At 35.1% G+C, this 23,497-nt stretch overlaps 1 protein-coding gene across 2 annotated transcripts in view; it reads right to left on the bottom strand.

Moving 5' to 3' along the window:
• Window positions 1-3,296: 3,296 nt before the first annotated feature.
• The window catches only part of LOC136418060 (carboxypeptidase N subunit 2-like), a 39,041-nt gene continuing 18,840 nt past the window's right edge, over window positions 3,297-23,497 (bottom strand). The window contains exons 1-4 of one of the 2 annotated variants that reach the window (XM_066403978.1): window positions 20,849-20,860; window positions 17,437-17,704; window positions 9,985-10,353; window positions 3,297-4,680 (exon numbers count right to left, since the gene is read on the bottom strand). In XM_066403978.1, the coding sequence (XP_066260075.1) occupies window positions 3,520-4,680; window positions 9,985-10,353; window positions 17,437-17,703 (1,797 nt within the window). In that variant the 5' untranslated portion in view covers window position 17,704; window positions 20,849-20,860 and the 3' untranslated portion in view covers window positions 3,297-3,519. Of the gene's footprint in view, window positions 4,681-9,984; window positions 10,354-17,436; window positions 17,705-20,848; window positions 20,861-23,497 lie in introns of those variants that run through there. The other variant, XM_066403977.1, reaches the window with a different exon arrangement.

A 23,497-nucleotide genomic window follows, 5' to 3' on the forward strand; every position in this document is an offset into this window, starting at 1 on the left:
TTAGGCTTGATTATATTCATTTGTCTTATCCGAGTTTCCCGTAAATTGTATGTTTATTAATGCGAAAGTTCGAGAGTTTCTAGAAGGTGCTCCATATTTCATCGCAATTGCTTCATTAAGCGTTATTATAGGGCCGTCTCAAGCGTAAAAGGGTATTTCGGAATTTAGCCATTTGGAAATATGCATGACTCTAATGTAGCGTTGCCAGTTCCAAATTTATTTGCCGGGGATATTCGAATGCTTATTTTGTTAATTTATCACATGTTTTTGCACAAACACAAAAGGAGGAATTGCAAATACATTCGTTGTTTATTTTATATTTATGATCAATAAATAAAATTATTTTTGAGCAAATGAAAATTCTGCATGCGGTCTCAGGTCTGTAATGGAGATATTTATTTCAGAAAAATTCTCTACTTATTGCAGTATTTTATTGTTATTATCCGGTAAATCGTTTAACTAAATTTTCGCAGATGCAGGTAGAACTATAACCGAAGTAAAAAATTTTAACTGATTCCCTCAGGTTTAATGCTGAAAATTCCAGGGGCAGGAAACCGTGTACATTTAATGTTCTTGGCACTTATCCACGTGTTTTCCGTTTTAGCGGGATTTATGCCCCGTAGGTATATTTCGCCTCTTTAGCACTAAAATGTATGTTATAATAGGCGGTTCTTAACACTTTGGTTACAAAGTTTCTTTTTCTATAAAAAATGCTGTAGATGCTCCAATCAAATCAAGTTAAATATCATACTGATTGAGGAAACAAGTTTCCTATTAAAAAAAAAAAATTAATACTATAATTCTTTTTGAATCCAATAAACACCTCTAGTTACTACTTCTTCATATCCATATTTTTTATGTTCTCTTAACTGGATTCTGGAGGAACCAGGGTTTTTCAAGTGAGCTATTGGAAGTACTATTGTGTCTCTGTCGATCTTTGTGCTGACAGTGATTGATAGGATTGAAGTATATGGTATTAAATCTTCTATATCAGTTCATTTGTTAATGTTGTTATGGATGGTAATCTCTAACCTTTTTGAGACAGATCTCTCGTAATTGTTCAGTTCTTTGTCAAGAATGATGACATCGTCGAATTTCATATTACTTTCTGGGTTTAGAGTCTTATCTTATGTCAGTATACTGTTAAATCGGCACAATTCAAAGTCACTTTTATATGAAGCGATTGTACTTTGAAGAAAGTCAGAGTTTAGCTAATGTATCTCACAGGTTGTACACGGTAGGCAGAAAAACAGCCTTCTGACTATAATAATATTGTCCCTGTCTTTCGGAATTTGGTGCTGAATCCGCCCACACTTTTTTATTTCTTCCGAGCTAATTTATGGTGAATTTATACATTAGAATAAGACTAAGGCATTAGGCAGAAGAACGAAGCTTTAGGTTTAACGCCATCTGGAGTGTTTATAAAGCAGAGTAAGGAATAATATTATTTTGTGTAGGACCCATCAAATTGAAGGATATATCTCTAAAAACTGTCAAATAGGAAAAGAAAATATTGGGGATGAGCATGAGAAAATGTCGAATTAAAAGTTATGCATTGATGCATACCACCCTCTTGTAATATTCCTTAAATTGACATTTTAAAATCTACAAGATGATTTAAAATGTCTTCCAGTAACTAGGCTACATGAATTGAATCTACCTCTAAGTGGATGCCGAATTCTTTCGTAAACATCAGGGTTGTCTTTTAGCATTCTGTATTCCGGAAATGAAACGCTTTCGGGTATATGTTTATAATTTTTTTTTCTTATTTTCGCTCAAGAAGTATTCACTTAAATTACGCCGTATGTTTAGGAAACACTCCGTTAATAACATTATAAAAGGTACATAATATACCTTCCCAGTATATTTGTTTTTACATAACTCACATACCTCTCTTGAGCTATACTCGAGCTAATTTTAAAACGTACTCAAAACCCTTCCCAATGAAATACATAGATACATATTGTCATTTACAATTATATCCCTCAATATTCTCTTCACGGCAAATTTAAATGCCTGCCGCTCATACATCGTAAATCTCGGCAATAAACAGCAACAACGTGAGAAGCGAAAATTTCCCGAAACATGTTTGGATATATACACGTTTGCAGAATTATTTTCTTGGCATTCGCTCATGTGTTTTTCACACTCGGATGAGTATTAATGATCCTCTTTTTATACATGAACAAACAGGGCGAGCGCGTTTGGCTTCGTAATTTATTTTATGGCATATACAATGGGGTTGTTTTCCAACCCTGGCCACTTTTGATAGAGGAAGTAGCGCTACTGTAATTTCTTCTCGGGCGAACGTTAAGGAAGTCGTTGATTGTTTCGGGAAGTCAGGATCTAGGTTTATTGCGAAAGAGGCATTTTTCATCATTTGGATCTCTTGAGGTGGCCTCATGAAGTGATCAAGGCTCATTACTGAAATGTTGAGAAATTCAATCGCGAACGTGCAGAATTATATCAGAGTGAATTGCAAGCAATATCCAATAAATTCGCTTTAATATTTTCGCCTCAAAACAAGTGGTAACCGGAACGAAGTTAGAGCGATTAATATCAGCCAATTAACGTCGATTACGCTTTATCTGTCGAACCAAACCCCTCGGGCAAATCTGTCAAAGTGTTTGTTAATTTTCCGGGCACAAATATTGAGTTTTCTCTCTCAATCTCAAATTCGACTAAATTAACATTTTCTCCGAGATCTTCTTGTGTTTGCTTCTCTATTACACCCTAGACAAGGGATTTTTGAACCAGAATCGGGATAGAAAACACGAGAGATGAATGCTCGCTAAAAGGGGAGATATTTTATCTGGAAGCTTTTAAATCGGTCCAATGATACACAAATCCAGTCTAATTTCAAAGGCAGCAGAAAACTTGTCAACTGCTAACGCAAATTTACTGCTTCAAAGGATTTCCCCAGGCGACTGTATCAAACGGTTTGATTTTGCCTCAGCTAGAACTCGGGAATTTGAAATAACTGGTAATCAGAGCGTAATCGATTTTGAATTGTCTGTTTACACTTTTAGTTTATCGGAGATATCATTCATTTTTGATGAAGCCATAGAGGAAAAATTCACTATTCATCAGTTCAATTTTTGCAAAATCATAAAAAATATAAACAAGAGAGGTATGACAACACTGCGATTCCCGTTTGTTTTCAATTTCGACCAGTTTTTTCGTCCATAATCGCTACGAGGTTGATCCATGAAAATCCATGGGACTCCTCGATAATCACTTAAAAACGAATAGAGAACCACTAGTTAAAAAATTATACAATCTTTATTAATACCTCAGCCAATTTGCAGTTTTAGAGATAAATACATTAATACTCTTACTGTTCTATATCTTACAATTATTAAATCACGCCGTTTTCTACGATATGTCGGAAATTAGTTTCGATATTATTCCACTTTCATTCATATCCATCTATTTACATCTGTGATAACTTCAACAATTTCGGTCTATCTAAATAGCTTTAAAGGGACAAGCCAGAAGTACCATTGTTTTTTGAGATATTTACAGACCCGTCACAACTGACCCATTCGACATGCCTTGACGATCTTCCTTCTTAATCTCATCGATAGTAGAAACCGACAATTTCCTCTCGGTCAAATCTAAAGGAAACTGGAAACTTATTTGGCTTTTGCTGAATACTGTCGCATGAGCAATATTGTTCTCTTGACAACTCTCCGAAGTCCGTTTCTCTCTTTGCGCTGCGTTATCTCTATGTCTTTTAACACAGGAGTAAATCACGAATGTAACTGAAGAAACGCCTAAAGTTAGTATGCAAACCAGGCCTATGAACAACCCTCTTCTGCTGGTTTCCTCAAAGTCTTCTTCAGTGTATTCAGTCCCACCACAAGGGGGGATTTCTTCTAAGTTTAACTTAGCTAAGGGTTTACCGTTTAGAACACTGGGAAAGGCACAAGTTAGATTCGTAAACAGGTTCGATTTGTTTACACGAAAAAACATGTCAGTGATATGGCACAATTCGCACGTCCATGGGTTACCGCGCAGATCAGCTGATGTCAATGATTCTAGATGGAGTACGGCACTCTGGTTTAGGCCTTTTAGTTTGTTATTGCTAAGATCTAAATTTTCCAGCTGCTTAGGCAACATTTCTGGAAACAACTCGGTCAAGTTGTTACCAGAAAGATTCAAAGACTTGAGTCTGTCTGGAAAAAAGTTTGTAGGAAAATCAAGGATTTTCATATTTGCCACACTCAAATCCACCACATTATACACAGCATCCACAACAGTTTTAATTCCCTCAAGCTTGATGTTATTCCCACTGATTATCAGCTTTTCCAGGCTTCTGGCAATATGAGAGAAAGCCACGCTTTCCACTTTATAAAGCTTGTTATACCCGATATCTAGTTCAACCAGACTGGTAAGATTCTTTAAGGCAGTTGCTGGCAACTTTGCTATCCGGTTTCTGGCTAAACATAAATACTTCAATTGCTGCTGGTTTACGAAGGTGTGTTCCAAAATAACTGGAAACAAATTGCCGTCCAGTTTCAGGCTGTGTAGGCGGTGCAGGTCCTGGAATTCGTCGTAATATAAATACTGAATCACGTTGTATCCCAGGTCTAAGTGAGTTAAATAAGGCAACAAGTGGTAGATTTGGGTGTTTATCCGCTGGAGGCCACAATGTCGACATTCCAACGTTCGCAATTCCTGGAACAAAAAAAATTGTATCAGTATATCGAAGGGGGAAGCTTGAGGGTTTGTTTACGGTGGTGTTGTGGGTGGAATTAGAAGATTGGATGTCAAGTTATGTGCCAAGTTCCCGTTATAATTAAACTAAAAATTTACTCATAGATTGTTCTTCTTAGATTGACCATCAAAAATTCAGTTCAAACTCCTAGAAATAGCTCATAATACTTCAAACCATAATCAACGAGCTTAAGAAGAATTAGTTTGAAGCACATTTCGATAGATTATACGAAGTTCTTTCTACCGTCCACGTCAAATATGTATTTAGATGTATTGTAGGGAGGTGCTTTATTTATAAATTTAATTAATTAATAAGAAAAACAACATATTCACTATTGTCAAAAAAGTTTAAAAGGGTCCAAAATCTGAGTTTAACAAGTCATTGTTTATTTTTCGCCAATTTGGTAGAAATTCTCTAATTGCTTTCGAAAGTAAAATATGTTTTAAATTCGGGCCTGATATTATTTATTACATCATAAATTTGACTATGTGACAGGTTATTGAGGAAGCTTGAGGCTACAAATTTGGGGTGCCTTCATAAAAGTATTATGATAAGTTTGAACAAGTTTTGAATTTAGGTAACTATTAAGAGTCACTCTGTAATGAAAATGTCAGTCACTTACCATCTTTCAGTTCGTAATTAATAAATAGGTTTTCCTCTTAGATTTACTCACAGAACACCACCCACAAAGCTTCGAAACCTTAATTAAAAATTAAGACCTTTAATCCACATTCCGATAAATGGTGTTCGTGAGTTTAGCCAACTTTCTTGAACAGTTGAATATTTCAACTTATCGTCGATAGAGGAACAATTTAAGAGCGTTAACAACAATTTGGAAGGATTTTAAATTCAGGGCAAGTACGTCGTTGTTCATTACTTATAGTAGATTATTAAAGAGTCTTAAGGCTAAAAATTTAGAAGAATGTGTTTGAAATATTGTATTTAGTGCCCTTTGGAAGAAAAAAATATCAAAATTTGATTAACACGACGTACATATAATATTATATAATGCGAAGATTTAACATCCTGTTTAATCATCATTGCTTATTATCTGATAAACTTGTGAAAGTGGCAGAATATTGAGGGGACACAAGGCCAAAAATTAGCGGTTTTGTTTTGGTGCAAAGAAAAATAAATATTTCGTTGAAACCGAATCAACTTTACTCCCATTTTGTATTTGAGTGGCTTTCGCAAGATAACTAAAGGGAAATAAATTAAGCCTGAACTTGTCTTCATCAAAGTCTACATTAAATTTAGTTTACTGCGAATATGAAATTGCCTGTTCTCTTGTGGTGATGCGTGAATTTGGCAGATGCACCTCCCTGAAAATTCATCACCTATATCAAAAATATTTGAGACACACCCGCTGAGATATAAAGTCGGAACCGACTTTATATCTCAGAAACAGAGAGATAGGATCTTACATAATTCCACCTTTAAGAAAGAGATGAGTAGGTATTTAATTAGAATCTCGAAATTCAAATTTCCGAGCTCGAGAACAGGAAAATGTAGTTGGCAAACTCCAAAAATTTACTCTCAAGGAAACTAGGACATCTCGCAAGGATTACCTGGAACAAGTTTCCCAAATATTTACTCTTAATTTGAAGTAATTTACGGAACTTTATAAAATTGATTCAGCCAAGAGAGAGGGGGAGGGAGCTGAAGTTTTGCAGGTGTTCGGTTAATTTCTGCCTTATACATTACCTTATTTAAAGTTAGGAAGCGTGAGACAGCAGCGTTTTGAGATGTGTAATTAGTCAAAATTTGTATGGGAAGTTGCTTGTCTTTCAATGAACGTTTTGATGGAAACATCAAGTAATTTAATCCAGAAAATAACCTCCTTTTAATAAAGCACATTTCCGCATAGTTAGTCGACAGATTGAAGTAAATATTTGCCGGCTAGAAACTTTCCTTTAAATCTATACCAACGGGGCAATGAAAAATAAACTAACTAAAAGGATATTTCTCCAAACTTTCATGTGGACGAGAAAAAGTTGTTTGGCTTCCCAACGCGATTGTAAATTTCGAATGTTTTCGTTGCTATAAAGCTGCATGTTGGTGGGAGCTTATATAGGGTATTTTAGAACTTTTCCAATGTGAATTCCTTCAATAGGTATTTATTTTTGAACCAAATTATTGGAGAGCGAAGTCCCAGGTATTAGTTGATGTTTCGAATATTTTCACACGACATTTTCCCATATAAATCAACAAGTCTTAAGCTGTTAAGAGTACTGTCAAATGGTGACTCAATTGCAAATTTCACACAAAAATAGCTGCATCTTTCATTGTCAAGAAAAGTTTGGATATATTCTTCCGGTCTTCTACTTCCTTGTTCAGTTCCGGGCACTTTTGCGAAATTCATAGATTATGTAGGAAGCTCGAAGCTAAAAATTTAAAGAGAGTTTATTGAAATATTCCCACTAGAAACTAAATGGATCCTAAAGCGACCTTCAGGGCAGTAACTATAGTCATGAAATACCCTAAACGCGAATAAACCAAAATAGTGCACATAAAATTAATGACCGGACGTTTATTCATTAATCATTAGATGATGTTAACCCAAATAACCGAATCAGAAAATACGACCCTCGTGTCTGACAATGGGGCTGCGCGCTCGCCTCGTCGCTTCAAAAAACCATTTGGCTGACAATTTTCAGCTCAACATATCGTTATGCATAATCCTCAGCACAATTTTCAGCGAAACACACATCATTATTTTTTATTGTTTGTTTTTAATTTAGCGCAACCTCATTTCTTATTCATATCGAGTTTCTGCGCCGCCTCGGTTTCGTTTCATGCCGCCAACTCTGAAGGGAAAAAGGAAAGGATTATAATAATCCCTTTTGGCTGCCTCATGAGTATATTATTTCTGTATGGTTTTTAAAAACTGCGGCGTTCTTTAATACACCTCAGAAGGAATTTTCTTTCACTGCATAAATTATTAAGTTTTAGGGCAAATCACCTCGTCAAGACAGTTTCCAGATAGAAATGCAAATTTCCCGTTCCAAATCAGGCAAGAAATCGCAGCTAGTGTTGAATTTATATGGCATCCTCAGATATATCTTGTTGCAAATCTGAATCGTTTTAAGTCGCTTTCGGCAAAGCTGCATCGCTCATTAGGAAATCCTCTGTATCAAGGTGATTTAATGACAATCTAGCATTGCTATTACATATTACATATTTAAGGTCTGCGTCCAGAAAGTCCAGGTTAGAAATAAACATTTTAAAAGAATTTCCCCCTAATGAGTTAGGTCCATTCCATAAACTTTCTTTTACATAAACTCAATCAAATAGCAATAATTTCAGGGGTGCATGCAACCATATATACACGTCGCAGCCATGCTGTTCTGTTCCATCATTTTTCAAAGTAACTGCGTTTACACCAGAGCATTACTCCAAAAAGTTGACTACGTTTCCTATTTGAACTTTTTTTTTGGGTACGTTTGGTTGGATGTTGAAAATGATTAATTGAACAAAAATTACGTTTAAAGATTATATACATTTTGCAAAAATTAAAAATATTCCAAGCTTGAGGGTATGAGAACCCCCCTTTTTTGAATTCAAAAAAGAAAACAAAATCTATTAAAATTCAGCAGAATTTTAAACGCAGATTATCTGCTTTTTAAATAACAGCTTGGAAAAATTATTTAAATTCCATAAAATGAACATTAAATATTCCTGAAAAGCTTCATTAAATTTAAAAGGAAACGGGTAAGCCCAGCATAATACCTAAGTGGGACTATAATATCTGGTGTATGCAAGTAACAATAGCTTTCTGTTACGCCATGCAGTGTTTTAAAAAACCTCGATTCTGGGGATTTTTCTCTGGGAACTGGACTCTGATGTTGTCCCATATTTGAAAAATTTTGTTACAAATTAAATACGTTGTCGGAAGTTTCATGGCATTTCATTAAAATGTTATTAATTTGAGACCAGTTTAAAAAATTGTCAAAATACCAAGCAGACAATTTCGCAGACCCCCTGAGTCCTTCCCTCGAATTCTAGATTTAATTTAATAGATTATTAGTTCATCATATGGTCAAGAACTCAATAATTTTTCAAAAAAATTCTCATAATTCGAAATTTTCGATACCGTCTATAGTTCTAATACAAATTAAAGTCAACGACGTAAGTTCCGCCTTCGCACAAATAATCTAATAAAATGTTTCGACGCGAGATTAAAAAGTGCATAAAAACCAACATTTTCAGGCAAATAAATTACACCTTGTAAACACACAAAAATGGTTTTTCATTACAGGATGTTTGTGTTCGAACTACGTAACGCGGAAAGCAAAACAAGACATTACGTCGAAGACGTCTTTCCGGACATGTATGGACGGCAAAGGCGCCGCGACGTCTGAATTGTTTTCGTCACAACAGAGAAAAGAACTATTTATAGAACGAAAGGCTTAAAAATCGCTCTTCAAACTTTTCCCCCAGGAAAAATATCGTGCAAAAACAATCAGAAAACGTTTTGGACAGATTTACCATCAAACATCTCCAAGGATTTGCAGACGAGTGTAGGTTTTTTAAAAATATATAAGTTCAATAAATTTTAGTTACAAATTCACATCGACCTAAATAAAAGCAAACGAAACGAGAATCTATCTGAAGTATCCTCGTAATATACGGTAACTGCTGCTAGCTGGAACTGCACCAAAATTAAGAAGAGAACCAATGGAAATTTATTGCCGGAAAAGAGCAGGTGCAGACTCTTTTTGTAACTCGTTCCTGTATATTGCCACAATACACTACTATCAATACCAATTTCAGACATCATTCAACTACATAAACTATGAGGAAAATATTGAGAGCAGAAGTTCAATATTGAACTGTCTTTTAAAGCAAGATTTTAATAATAGATTCGCCTTAATTTCCTGCTCACTTCCTTTTATCTTCTTAAAGGATTAACTTATTACGTTAACCCATCTTGAAAAACAAACAGTAAAGCCGAGCTGCTGCTGCCGAACTTAAAAGATTAAAAGAGATATTTCTCCAAGGGTCGTTTCTAGCAAGAAATTGAGTTGTTACAGGAAAAGGACATCATTCACAACCTGGGGCGCCAACATCAAACCTGAAGAAACCGAAATGATTTACTGCTAAGTTCAGTTGCACTTAGCCAAGTTTATCCGACAAGAAACTTGCGGCCTGAAAGTAACAAATGGCGTGTCTAGGTTAGTTTCTGATAAGCGCGAGTGTTCGCGGATCGTTGAAGATATCTGCTATTTGATGTTTGCATAAGGAATTCTGAATTCTGTGCTTACCGGAATTTCCTTAAAGGCCTCAGGATCCAGCTCGTCAAACTTGTTTCCGCTAATCCGCAACACGCGTAATTTAACCAGCTTGAGGAACGTCCTGGGCACGAACATGTGCAGTTTGTTCCTCTGTAAACTCAATATCCTCAATTCGGTCAGATGCTTGAACACGGCACTTTGCAATGACGATATGCGGTTCTCGTCTAAGTTGAGTTCGATTAAATTCACCAGGCCGCGAAAGTTGTGGTCGAACACGGCACTAATATTGTTACAGCTCAGATCCAGTATTTTCAGAGTGGGAATGCCCCAAAAGGCGTGCATGTTTATTTGGTTGATGTTGGAGTGGCTTATGTGGAGCTCTTCCATTTGCTTGAAATGCTGGAAAAAAAAGCAAATATTTTCGTAATGTCTACGTACACTGCGATGCGACATCATATTAATTTGCTAATTAATTGATCTACTGGACAAATTTAACTTATTCAAAATATTTTCAATTGTATGTTAGCCTGCGGCAAAAGCTTTCACAGACTGATAGAGCTGAAAATTGATTGCGTCACTGGAATTTGGACATTAGCAATTAATTCCGCAATCTCATTTATTAATTATTTCAGTTCCAACATTAATCCTCATATCTAGCATATCGATAATAGCATAATTTGACTAAATAGCCCACATCTATGCGCGCATATTGTGACTGTAATATACAGTGTGTCCAAGATAACAGAAAACTTTTTTTCCCATTTAATCAAGTCTCTATCTGGTAATGTTTGCGAGATCCCCGTGCTGAATATCTTTATCTTGGATACCCTGCATTTGACACTGGGAAAGATTAGTGATAATCCTGGTAACTGCAAATCTGCGAACAGATGCTAATAATGCAAATAGACGTGGCAGGTTAGCATTTCTACAATATAATGCCCCAATCACATTCACTAGGTCCAGTTTTAAACTTGGTCTAAGGTATCGCATTTCCATTTTAACGTCCGGTTTTTCAAACTTCTGGTAACCCCCGGTAAATTTGTCCGCAAGGTAATTTCAACAGAAATAACGAAATTAAAGCGAAGCATTGGCTAATTTCTTCAATTCTATGGACGTTATCTTGCTGGCAACGTTACCAGTAGTTTGAAAAACCGGCCCTAAGGAGGACGATTCAAAGTGGCAAAGTTAACATCTTTGCCCGAGGGTTAACGGTGATGTTTGGTACTGTCGCTATTGTAGGTTCAATACATTTTAAGTTTAGTATTTTGAGAAGTGGGGCCTAACTATTACCAGGTAAAACGCATTATGTTGCTCACCGATGGCCAGATTCGATATGTAGTGCAATGGGTAAAACTATTAGTATGGAAATAAGTGCTGAGGGACTCTTCCGAATATAGTCAAGTTCATTTAACCTATTACCGCCCAGTCCAGTGTAGTGAGATGTGTACTGTAAGGTCTAACTATTGCTTGCCAGGTTAAAAGTTCAATGGAAGCTCTCCCTTTTAGATTTATTCACGACTTCCTGTTACCCTCAATAATAGATCTAATTTTAACTCACTTAATGTTGTTCAAAAAACTCTCTTATTATCTTTGTCTTAAAACTTATCCGCAATTTCCCCGATTTTTAAAAATATTTGTTTATTTTTTTTACCCAATTTGGTCTCCAGATTTATTCAAGACCTTCTAGTATTCTCAATTTACCTAATAATAACTTGAATTCACCTGATATTGTTCCATGGCTTCTCTCTCAAACGTTTAATTGAAAATTATCCCCGACTTTCCCTGTATTTTCTCACAATTTAATTTTACCTAATTTAGTTTAATTTTTTTCTAATCTGAACAACATTTTTTGAAGAATTTTCCAGATTTGTTCACGACTTTTTATTGCCGTCAATTGATCTTATTTTAATTGAGTTATTTTCGTGATATTGTACACTTTTCTATAAAATTTGACCGGATTTAGCTTCAAACAATCCTAAATCAGATCTAAATCTTGTCTAAAGTATTTCCAAATGTGCGTTGACCTGCGACGAAAGCCTTCACAGACTGATAGAACTGAAAATTGATTACATCATTTGGAATTTGGACATCGGTAATTAAATCCGCAATCTGATTTATTAATTATTTCAATTCAAACATTAATTCCTCATACCTAGCTTATCGATAATAGTATAATTGGAGTAAATAGCCCAAATCTATGTACACATATTTTGACTATAATATGTTTGACACTGGCAAAGATTAATGAAATTTCTGGTAATTAAACAAGCAAATAGATGTGGCTAATTATTACCTTTACGATATAATTCCCCATTTCATCACAGTTATTGTGTCAAGTTTTAAATTTGGTTAGATATATCAATTTTAAGACAGTCTTTCCAACTCCTGGTAACTTTGCCAGCAGGATGATTTCCATGGAAACGGCGGAGTAAAGAGGAGCATTGATTAATTCCTTAATTTCCACGGAAATGGAGCAATTGATTTGTCAAAATTTCCAGTTTAACTAAGGATCTTGCATTAAAAGTATTGAAATTTCCTAGTTTTCTGTAAGTAGGTAATAAGAGAGAGGGGCAGCGTTTTAGTTGGAAAAATTTTAAAGCAATGAAGCTTGATGCCTAGGTGGTGCATTAAAGCAGTAACGAGCTTTTCATGTTTCGAAATGTCAAGAATTAACTCTGAAATTTATGTGGTTAATGTATCACTACATTTTCTTCATATAAAGGAAACTGAATCGTGGGTGCATAAAGCCCGAGGAAGGTCCAAATTAACTTCCCTGACATAAGCTTCTAAATTAGTTTACTTTATCTTACCACCATGCTTATGCAGAAATTAATTTGGATTAGCTAAGTTAACAACAGGTGTTTACTATTTACACCTACAACACTGAGAGTTTAGGGGTATTAAATGCTTTAGTTGCTATTTCAGACCATCTTCAATGAGCCACACATGAGGTCCTGTCTTGAGAGAAGCCATTCTCTTATAAAATACACACACCTGAACAAATAGGTATTAGATACACGTTTGTGTTGGAACTACGGCATAATACTTGTACAAATAAAGGTAATACAAAGGCTTGAGGCATGGTCAACACGCCCATTAGGGGAAGTAGATGACTGAATTATTTGGGGTCGTCAATAATATATTCAACTTCCGATCCAAAACTATCAATGATGCTGATTGGTTTTGTGTTTGTTTATGTGACAGCGGTTTAACGATAAATGTAGGGTTAAATAGAAAATACAATAATTCGAAAGGATGATGGAGGTAAATAACAGGGATTTTGTTGTCGTTAATAGGTTCAGTTAACCTGAAAGATCACATAAAATGCCTTTCCAATGTCCCAGAGTGCGAATTGAAATATATACAGGGTGTTAGGGAATTAACTTTCTTAAATTTAACCAATGATTAAGAACATCATTTTGAACAAAAAAGTACGTCACAATAGGAGTTGAAAACCTAGTAGTTTAAAAAAAAATATCAAAGTTCGTAACCGAAAAGCTATAATAAACTTTAAAATTTGAATAAAATGTGGAAAAACGCACTTGACAGATGTTGATGTTTGACATCTAACAAAAAAACTTAAAATTATTCAATTATAACATCGCTAAAAGCAATTGAAAACTTAATTAATAACTTAAGCGTAAAAATAAGCGTAAGCGGCAACACCGCACTGAACGTGACCAAGGAAGAGGAGTTTGTTATTGTTTTGATTTTTTTTATGGCCCTTAGGGTCTCTCGCCCCCTTTGCGAGCGAAGCGATAAGGCATTGGAATGCACAGTAAACAGATAGACATAGTACCCCAACAGTACATGAGTTCTATAGCCATCTTCGTTATGCTGTAATCATCTGCATTTCATCTCATCTTATCTGACATATGATCCTGGCAAAGACGCCTGGCGCCATGGACAACTGGAGCCCATTAGGGACCATCAAGAAGGGACAAGATAATACCTAACTATATAGTTAACGCCAAACTTAAAGTCTCGCACATCATGTATGACGAAATAATATGGCCACATTGCTTATGTTTATCTCGGAAGCCATATACAGAGTATTTCAAGTTCGACCCTCACCATTGGGATCTCGGAAACTAGAGAAGATACGAAGAAGTTTAAATGGGGACAAAGTTGCGTAATCTAGCGCTTGATCAAATACCATTTTCAAAATTTTTATTTTCTGAGTACTTCCGAAGGTATCCGAGAAAAACTAAAAATTGGAGAATCTATTTTTATTTTTTTTAGTGTTATTTGACAAGGAAGATTAAATCCGTAAGTACATTTTCATTGCCACTTTTTCTCAGCTACACGATGACATATTCAGATTTGCCATCTGACGTTTCGTCTTTCGGCTACCATTATCAACTTTATTTTTTCTTGTGGGCGCCATATTGGATTTTTCGACAGAAAAATACTGCGTTTCACTCTGATTTCATTGATATAAAACTTCTTATAATTTACTTTTTTAAAAGTGGAAATATTTAAATAAAAAGAAATGTTACATAGTTGGCCTTGACTTAATCGAAAGACTTTCTTTTGTTCGCGTTATATGACAGAACTCCTCAAAACGAGATTAGAGTGCGCGCAGATTTCCAATGAAAATGAGCTTCAGAAGTGAATAGAAACGAGATATGTTAAGACTTTATTACAAATTTGATAGGAACAGTACGAAAACAGCTCAAATGTATTTTGAGTCATATCCGGAAAGACAACAACCGCATAAAACATTATTTAAAACTTTGGATGAACATTTCGAAAGCACCAAACTCACCAAACTGACCAAAAACCTAAAATGAAGGATGGAAGCAGAATGGAAGAAGATTTTCAAAGGTACGAAACTCAGCTAAATGTTCATCCAAAGTATTAAATAATGTTCTGTGCGGCTGTTGTCTTTCCGGATATAATTCAAAATACATTTGAGCTGTTTTCGTACTGTTCCTATCAAATTTGTAATAAAGTCTTAACATATCTCGTGTCTCTTCATTTCTGAAGCTCATTTTCATTGGAAATCTGTGCACGCTCTAATCTCGTTTGAGGAGTTCTGTCATATAACGCGAACAAAAGAAAGTTTTTCGATGAAGTTAAGGCCAACTATGTAATATTTCTTTTTATTTAAATATTTCGACTTTTAAAAAAGTAAATTATAAGAAGTTTTATATCAATGAAATCAGAGTGAAACGCACTATTTTTCTGTCGAAAAATTCAATATGGCGCCCATAAGAAAAAATAAAGTTGATAATGGTAGCGGAAAGACGAAACGTCAGATGGCAAATCTGAATATGTCATCGTGTAGCTGAGAAAAAGTGGCAATGAAAATGTACTTACGGATTTAATCTTCCTTGTCAAATAACACTAAAAAAAATAAAAATAGATTCTCCAATTTTTAGTTTTTCTCGGATACCTTCGGAAGTACTCGGAAAATTAAAATTTTGAAAATGGTATTTGATCAAACGCTAGATTACGCAACTTTGTCCCCATTTAAACTTCTTCGTATCTCCTCTAGTTTCCGAGATCCCAATGGTGAGGGTCGAATTTGAAATACCCTGTATATCAAACTTACTTAGTTATCATTATCATACGAAGGTAAAACGTGTTAATTATTAAAAATATATTCAGTATGGTCATATAGGTACATATACATATAATAAAATATAAATAAAATATAAACATAAATATTATAAAATATGGTCAGAAATTTTGATGTGACGTCATTTAGCAAAAATTCGATAATTCCCATGAGATATACAAAAACATGATCACTAGGAAAATTTTAAACTGACAGGGTTGCCGTCAATCGCAAACCCATGATTGTTTGTGTGTTGATTATTTTGTGAGATTATTATCTAATACTGATGATTGTGTCGATTTTTGCTCTTATATTTTCCTTTCTGTAGAAGCTTCTGTGTTGTATATTAATTTACATATAATTTTAATTTTTTTATTAAATCTTACCATTGACTGTCCTGAAACAAATTATATGTATGTATATCGCCACAAAGATTTCTTCGGAAGTCTGGCAACAGCGCAGGGCAGCGCGACAGAACTTTGATGACGTGCAAGACTTTTAGTTTGGCGTTTACTTTTGGTTTTTGCCTACTGTACTACAGTGGTAAATTTTTGGCACATCACACTGCATATTCACTGCCCCAGGGAAAAATGTCCACCCTGAATATATTTTCTGTTGTTTGTTAAAAAAAAAACGCTAAACCACCTCAACTTGAATATGGATGGGAACATCATCCCTCCACCCCTGGAAACCACCCCTTTGAAATTTTCAAATTGGAAGAGGGGTTGTGTTACACTTCGTTTAAAAGGTAATTTTATTCTCTACATGGTTAAGGTTTTATTTTTATTTTTGTACTCCCTAAATTTGACGTGTTTTAACTTTGTTTCTGGCGAATAACAGAAAAGATATTCAAGACAAACAATTTTCCCTGAGACCCTCTATGTTAAAAATTTACCACAACTGCAACATAATTTGAAAACTTCTAGTTTGGCAATTTACAAGGGCAAGAATAAACCGATATAGATATAGATATTTTACCTTTTCACAATTGTTTTAAGTTTTTGGAATTTAAAGTTTTCTGTGTAATCTAAAATCCACTGAAATGTTTAACACAAAATGTGATTATGTTCATACCTTGATATAAAATTCAACAAGTTAATCCAAACTAACAAAAGTTAAACATGCCGTTTAGCGATAAAAAAAGGAAAAAAATGTCGAGCCCCCTAAATTTCTCCCTATTTTTCTATCTACAAAATCATCTAATGATGCGCCTTCACCAAAGTGTTTAGATTATCAAAAAACACCAGTAGGAGTGTCCACCACATCTATCTTCCAAAGTGAAGGAAAATATCAGCTTTATTACTATGCGTTTAAATAACCTCCTCCTAAATAGAAACATTACTTTCTGAGACAAGAAGATCCAGAGTCAGAGTATGTTCATTTAATCCCGTAATTCTAAAAGGGGAAGCGAATTTAATTATCTAAATTAAATTAGCTTCTTTAATTCCCAGCTATAAAAGGCAGCTAGTTTCAATTGTATAAAGCCGCTTTAATAAGGTTTCGCATTTAATATAATTACAGTTTTGGAAATTGCCGAAGCTTGGTAAACTCTAGAAAACGAGTAGTTATTATCATAGTAAGGAAAGAAAATAACTTGAATTGTTTTGCATTATGTATGCGGTTTTAACCTGAAAAGTTAGAGCAACTGTTTTGGTTCAAACTTGAAATGCAAACAACTTTTCACCCCTCCCGCTGACATTCTAATTTGTTCAGATCTTCGGAATCTACACTGTATGGTCGGGAACGACAATTTAACTTTTCTTCCTCCAGGGGAATATTCATTTTTCCGGAAAGAGGCGCCAATGAACACTAATTGCCAATTAATATTTATCAAAAATTGCTCGGTTGTCGACTTAGTTTGCCCTTTTTTAGCGTAAAAAAATTCCACAGGGAAATTGTTTTTAAACAAAAAATCTTACTTGGAATATTGATGTGACGCTGAGCCAATTCTTCCGCTCCGGTGGTGCAGAAATTTCCAAAATTTCGGTATGGGGGTCCATTTGTCCGGTGGGGATGGGGTCGGTCATGCCCCCGGCTAAGCAGGAAATCCGCCGTTTGCCCTTGTCCGAGGGTTTGCAGGTGCACGAGGTGGGACAAAGAGGGCTGGTACCCCCTGCGACGCCGCTGCAAATCAACCAGATGACAATTAGGCTTTGCAGGTGTTGGCGTCGGCAGGGTAACAGCATCCTAAGAAAAAATTATGGCATTAAATTCATTTTCGAAAAATACTGTAAATCGGGTCAAAAGTTACAATTTTGTCTTCAAAAACAAGAATATTTATTCTGAACTAAGTTGTCCTGTTTTGCAGAAGTTCAATAACACAGAGGTGCTATCGATTTCTCTCAATTTTGAAAGAAAAAAGTTGTAAAAATAGGAATACAATTCGCTAAATATCTAACGTCGCCCTCACATGGGCACTATAAAAATGTTCTCAATTATAGGGATAGATTTGATTTAATTGAAGTTTTAAAAATTTTTGAGGCTCTATTTCTAGCCTAAAATAACTAATTTGGTTCTTATGTTCTCTCGATCATTAGAGGTCCTGCAGCCTCGAAAGTGCATTTCTCGACACATTGAACTTGAAACAGGAATTTTCAAAATCAAATAAATAGAATAAAAGTAGCGCCGTATCTCAGAAACTAAAATAAATATTACAATGGAATTTGTATAGGCTTATAGAGCTTGCAGAGTCGATTAATTCGAGTTATTGTCGAAGACAATTTCTCTACGAATTTCCGAGATACCGGCTCTATGTATTCTAAATAATCTCCTCAAAATTTTGGCACAATTTTTGTGCAGGTAGGCATATAATAGGTCCGTTTCAGTAAGAAGGACAGGCTGTTTCGGATTTTCAGTAACAGTCAAGAATACGTGTCTATGGAGTTCCGATTGATATACTGTGCATATCTCTGACTGATAAGAAATTCAATGAGCCACTGAGTTCCCCCGCAATAATAATGATTCAATGCAGAGGTATAAAGGTTACCTCGTATCTCCGCAACCAATCGGGTAGAATCCAGTACAATCCAGCTTTAAACAGAGCTTGTTAAGCCGATTAATTTAAGGTATTTTAAGTCGATCTGGTTTACGTTTTCAAATATCGAGAGTCAAAGAAAGTACAACAAAATGCTCAAACTCTGGGGTCAATTGCCTTCTGAAAGCACCCAAGATGGCGTACAATTTCGACGTAATATGCACAAAGGTGCAGTTTTGTTATCTATCAGTTGCATTCAAAGAGCTTCTCTGAATATCAAAATTCGCACCCAATTTCCACATAAACCGTACAGAGTTGAAATCTGAGGGTTTGTAGATAAAGGACTGATGTTTATCCTAATTATCATCAAGTTCAAAGGGTTGGAAATAAATTCGAGTGTCAGAATCAGGGAGATGTGGAGTAAACAAATACAACAATTAAGGATGGAAACATCTGGATGTTGTGTAAATTACAATAATTTAGCTTGAAGTATCTTAGATTTGCTTTAGAGTTTGTTTTGGAGTGCTGCCTGAGGCAGCACACCAAAAAAATCGTTTTCGGAGGAGGTAATAGAAACGTAACGTTACGTTATTATGATTAGAAATGTTAAGCTCTAATGCAGGTAGCGAAAATTAATATTTCTGCCTCTCCGAAAAAATTCAATTTAAAAGAGCTCACATAATACAGAAAATTTTTCCAACTCCGCTAGGAAAATACACTTGATCCATAATAAAGGTGCTCGGCTCCGTAAATCTCTTTCCGCCTTCCTAGCTTCGTTTTTCTCTCTCTATAATGAGAGTCCCTGGAAAATCTGGATAGTTTTATATTTCTGCGAATACAAATTTAAACTTTTGTATTCGTTAAACTGGATGATCATTGAATTATAATTATCTCCTGCGAAGAGTTATAAACTCAACGCAACTTAAGTTGCAGCATTTAACTGTCAGCTTCAGATTTGCCACTATACCGAATATACGTTGTTTTGGCAATTAGTTAACTAAACATTTCAGCTGACAAATTCTACGTGAAACAACTTCCAGATATCAAACGCTTATCCGAGTTTGTTCCGCTGATGAAAATTGAAAACGTTGTTGACGAATACGGCTTAACAAACAGTGATACACCCGTATTATCTTCCGCCCATATCTCGAAAACTTTTTCACTGTGTTCTCGATCAGAAAAAGAAAACATCCTGCTCAAATTGCCACGCTTTTCGTTTCCACTTTTCTAATAAAATATCCGTTTTTGTATCGCAGGCAAGTTGCTTGGCTAAATTGGATGTATTTTATCGTTCAATGCTTTCAAGACAGCCCTTTCTCAACTCGGTAAATAACAATTTAAAATCGCTTAAAAAGGACTATGTCAAAACCACGGAAACAGATGTGACAACACAGGGAAACGTCGTTTTTTAGATTAAAGTCTTCGTCCATCTTGCGGAAAAAATACCGATGTTAACCAGAATAGACGTCCCACAGGGGGAAATGCAGGACGCAACAGAGTATTTTCATTTTTAATTCCGGATGATTGATGGGCCACACCCACTGTGCCAACTTGTTTATTTAACGTAAAAAAAAACCGCGCATTTCGCGCATAATTTCTCTTTATTAACATAATTAAAAAGTACATTATTCATCTTCATCAATCACCCATCAGGCTGTCGGTTTCGGATGTTGCCCATGACTACAGATGCAGTGTAAACAGATTTCTGTTATCTTTATTTCGCGCCACGTACCCAAAAACATCCGCTGAAATATGAGATTTTCGCATCGAATCCAGACAGTTTTTACTCAGGATTTTACCAAGCAAACATATGCGAAATTTAATTCTGCTGTTTCTATTATTCAAAACAATACATCCACTGAAACACATTTCAAGTAATTAATTAACTAATTTTAGACCAGAGCTTTAAGTGAAAGTGGCAACGCTGCTTAAACAGCTTCACAATGATGTCAATGACAGCTTATGTGCAGGACTAATGAAGCAGCCATCTTGGTCTCGATTAAATGCCTTGAACATTAATATTATCATTTATAGAGCACTCTATGTCTTTTGCGTATATATCTATTCCACGTAGCTATGTATCAATTACAAATTTAAGATATACAGAAATTGTTCCATCATACAGACTGATCAAGGGCAAAACTTTTGTAATAATTCTTAAAATTCTGCTTGGACTCAACGTCAAAGTTGCAACCCCCCACGCACTTTCACAATTTGCGTGAGAAACTGTAAATATTTCCTGAATATAGTTGGACACATGAACCATTTTCATTTACGATTTATCACGGTATCAAATATTTTTAAATTGTTACATTTTGCGAGCAGATAAAGATAAACATTTTTAAAATAATAACAACCTTTTAACGCCGCTTTTAAAGACCCGCAAAACGTCAATAAAAGTATTAAAAGAGGGGCCGGCCCATTTGGATCCTAACAATTGCCCATGGCGATGTTGCCATTTTTAGAAATTACAAATTTTCATTGAAACTGGAAGAAATACAAATGGTTTAAATATCATGTATTTTCATTTGTGGATCGATGTATGTTGCAGAAAATTGGAATTTGCTTCTTTGTACAAATAAAAGAAGGTTGGGAGGTTTAGAACGATATTAAAACCAAGAATGCCGCTTACAAAGGTTTGTAATAACGGTAATGAAAGTTTATATGAGAGATTAAAAAATCCCTTTAGCGTCATACAAATGCCAAACGCAACGTTCTCATTTCTAAATCTTGTGCACCATTAAAAAATTCAAAATTTCAATTAAATCGATAACATTTAAAAGAAGACTTAACAAGTTTGCATTAGTTTAAAATATTTTCAAATTGTCTCATTGCACAAAGTCGGGACTTTTATAATAATTTCAATGTATGCTAGAGATCAAAGTGGCTAATCCGCTTAAAAATCGGCGCCATGAAGTCATTAAAAGCTTCTATGTCAGGTTCGGACAGTGTTCGTTTTGGTTTCAGAGAAATCACAAATGTGACGTTATGGTTTTTATACCAATTTGTGCACTATTGAAAAAGGGTAGCGTTATAAGTGAAATAATAACATTAAAAAACATTTAAAGTTTTCACCAATTTTTATTTTGTTTTTTTTTAAATTTCTTTATTAACTGAAATGAATTAAGGTTAGAAATTTATAACAATTTTGACATAAAAATTTAGACTCTATATCAAAGTGGCAACGCTGCTTGAATCTGTGGATAGAAAACAATGAAAGTTTATTCAAGAGATCCAAAGAACGGCTATTTGGGCTTCAAAGCGGATGCCAAGAGCAACGTTGTCGTTTGAAAATCATTTTATGCACCATTCAGCAACTGGAAGAATTTAAATAAAACGGGAACATTAAGATTTAAAATATTTTCGGAATTAATTCATTGCACCAATGGATTAAGATCAGTAATTTTAAAATGATTTTAATTTAATAATTTAAGGCTTTTGTCAAAGTGGCAACGCTGCATGAGAATCTGCGCAGTGACGTCCGTAACAGTTTACGAGCGAGGTTCGAAAAGCGTCCATCTTGATTTAAAACAAATACGAAACGCGGTGTTGACATTTATGGAAGAATTCGCTTGCCAAAAATCCTAATTGAAACGGTAAAACGTTAAAAAGACGATTTAACATATAAAAAAAACACTTTGGTAGCGTCAGCTTTGGAATCTTTGAATTTGCAATGCCCTCGCAATGGGATCAGAAAGCACTGCGGCAATTTTAGAAAAAAACGCAGACTTGGTCTTACTAAATATTTTTTGGCCTTTCTGATTCAGCATATGAGTCGTAAATTTGAACATAAGGCGCCAATCTCGAGCTTTCCTACCTAACCTGCAGAAATAAAATAACACATTAAAAGGTGATAGGATAAAGGCTGCTTTCCGATTCTTTCCCTAACCGGAAATTATCACCTTTTCGAGCGGCGGAGCGAGGAAAATGCAGTTTTATAACATCCATTACTTGAGAAACGATTTTTCATTGTCGATTCAGATTGAGAAGCGTCTAAGCGACGAATGTCACACGTGATTGCTTTGTTAGAATATAAATTGATGGGTATACCTGTTCATTGAGACTCAAAGAAAAAAGTCTCAGAAAAAGCTTCGATGTCATTTTCACTACTTGTTCGATTTCAAGTAGACCTCATATTGCCATTTAAGGTACAAAATCGTCGTTTTTCATTTGCAAACTTCGATTTTCTCTGATTAGTTCAATAATACTACAAACGAGCAATCAAAATCGAATAGTTTCTTGCAATTCGTGCCCAATTTAATTTCGATATCTGTTACCTTTGCGGGCATTTTTCTGATAAATAAATCCGATATATTACACGGCATTTTTATATACGTCCAAAGGACGGAACGAAATATTGTGTTTTCCGAGAGTAATATCTGGAAAGGGAATGATGGTTTCCACCCCAATTCAGACAGACCCGGCACTTTCTTAAAGCGGCGAATGCAGTTGGCTGTATCATCCATTACGTGGAAAGAGATTTGTTATTAGATTGTTAAGGAATAAGAGGATTTGTCTGTCTTTTTAATTCTTGAAGATATCTGTCTGAATTTTGACGAAATTATATCGAGAAAAAGAGAAATTTAATAATACAGTTTATTTCCAAACTTCGATGATACTTCGAGGCAAACTTTCGCATAAAACAGAATAATATTTTTAATTACGTCTTTAATGGGCGGCCGCTTTTAATTAACTGACTTAAGTCATTTAAATTGGAGCCATTATGTCAAGGGTTTTAAAAAGTTTTCCTCATAATTATTAAACTTCTCGCTAGTTCTACGGCCAAACGGCTGTAATAGCTCATTATTAAAAATTCACTTCCGAAGTGAAACAACTGGAACTTTCTCTATTCTTAAAAAGTGCGAAGATGGTAAGTGCAATTACTGTCTTCGATCGCTAAAATTATGTGGAAAAAATACTCGTGTGCGGCTCGCAAAGTCTCGTTACACATCAAAGCTGTTTTATACATCCCTTGATTAACGACTTTTGAAGGGGAGGCTTTTATG

This window comes from Euwallacea similis, chromosome 32, assembly GCF_039881205.1.
Source record: "Euwallacea similis isolate ESF13 chromosome 32, ESF131.1, whole genome shotgun sequence".
Taxonomy (NCBI): domain Eukaryota; kingdom Metazoa; phylum Arthropoda; class Insecta; order Coleoptera; family Curculionidae; genus Euwallacea; species Euwallacea similis.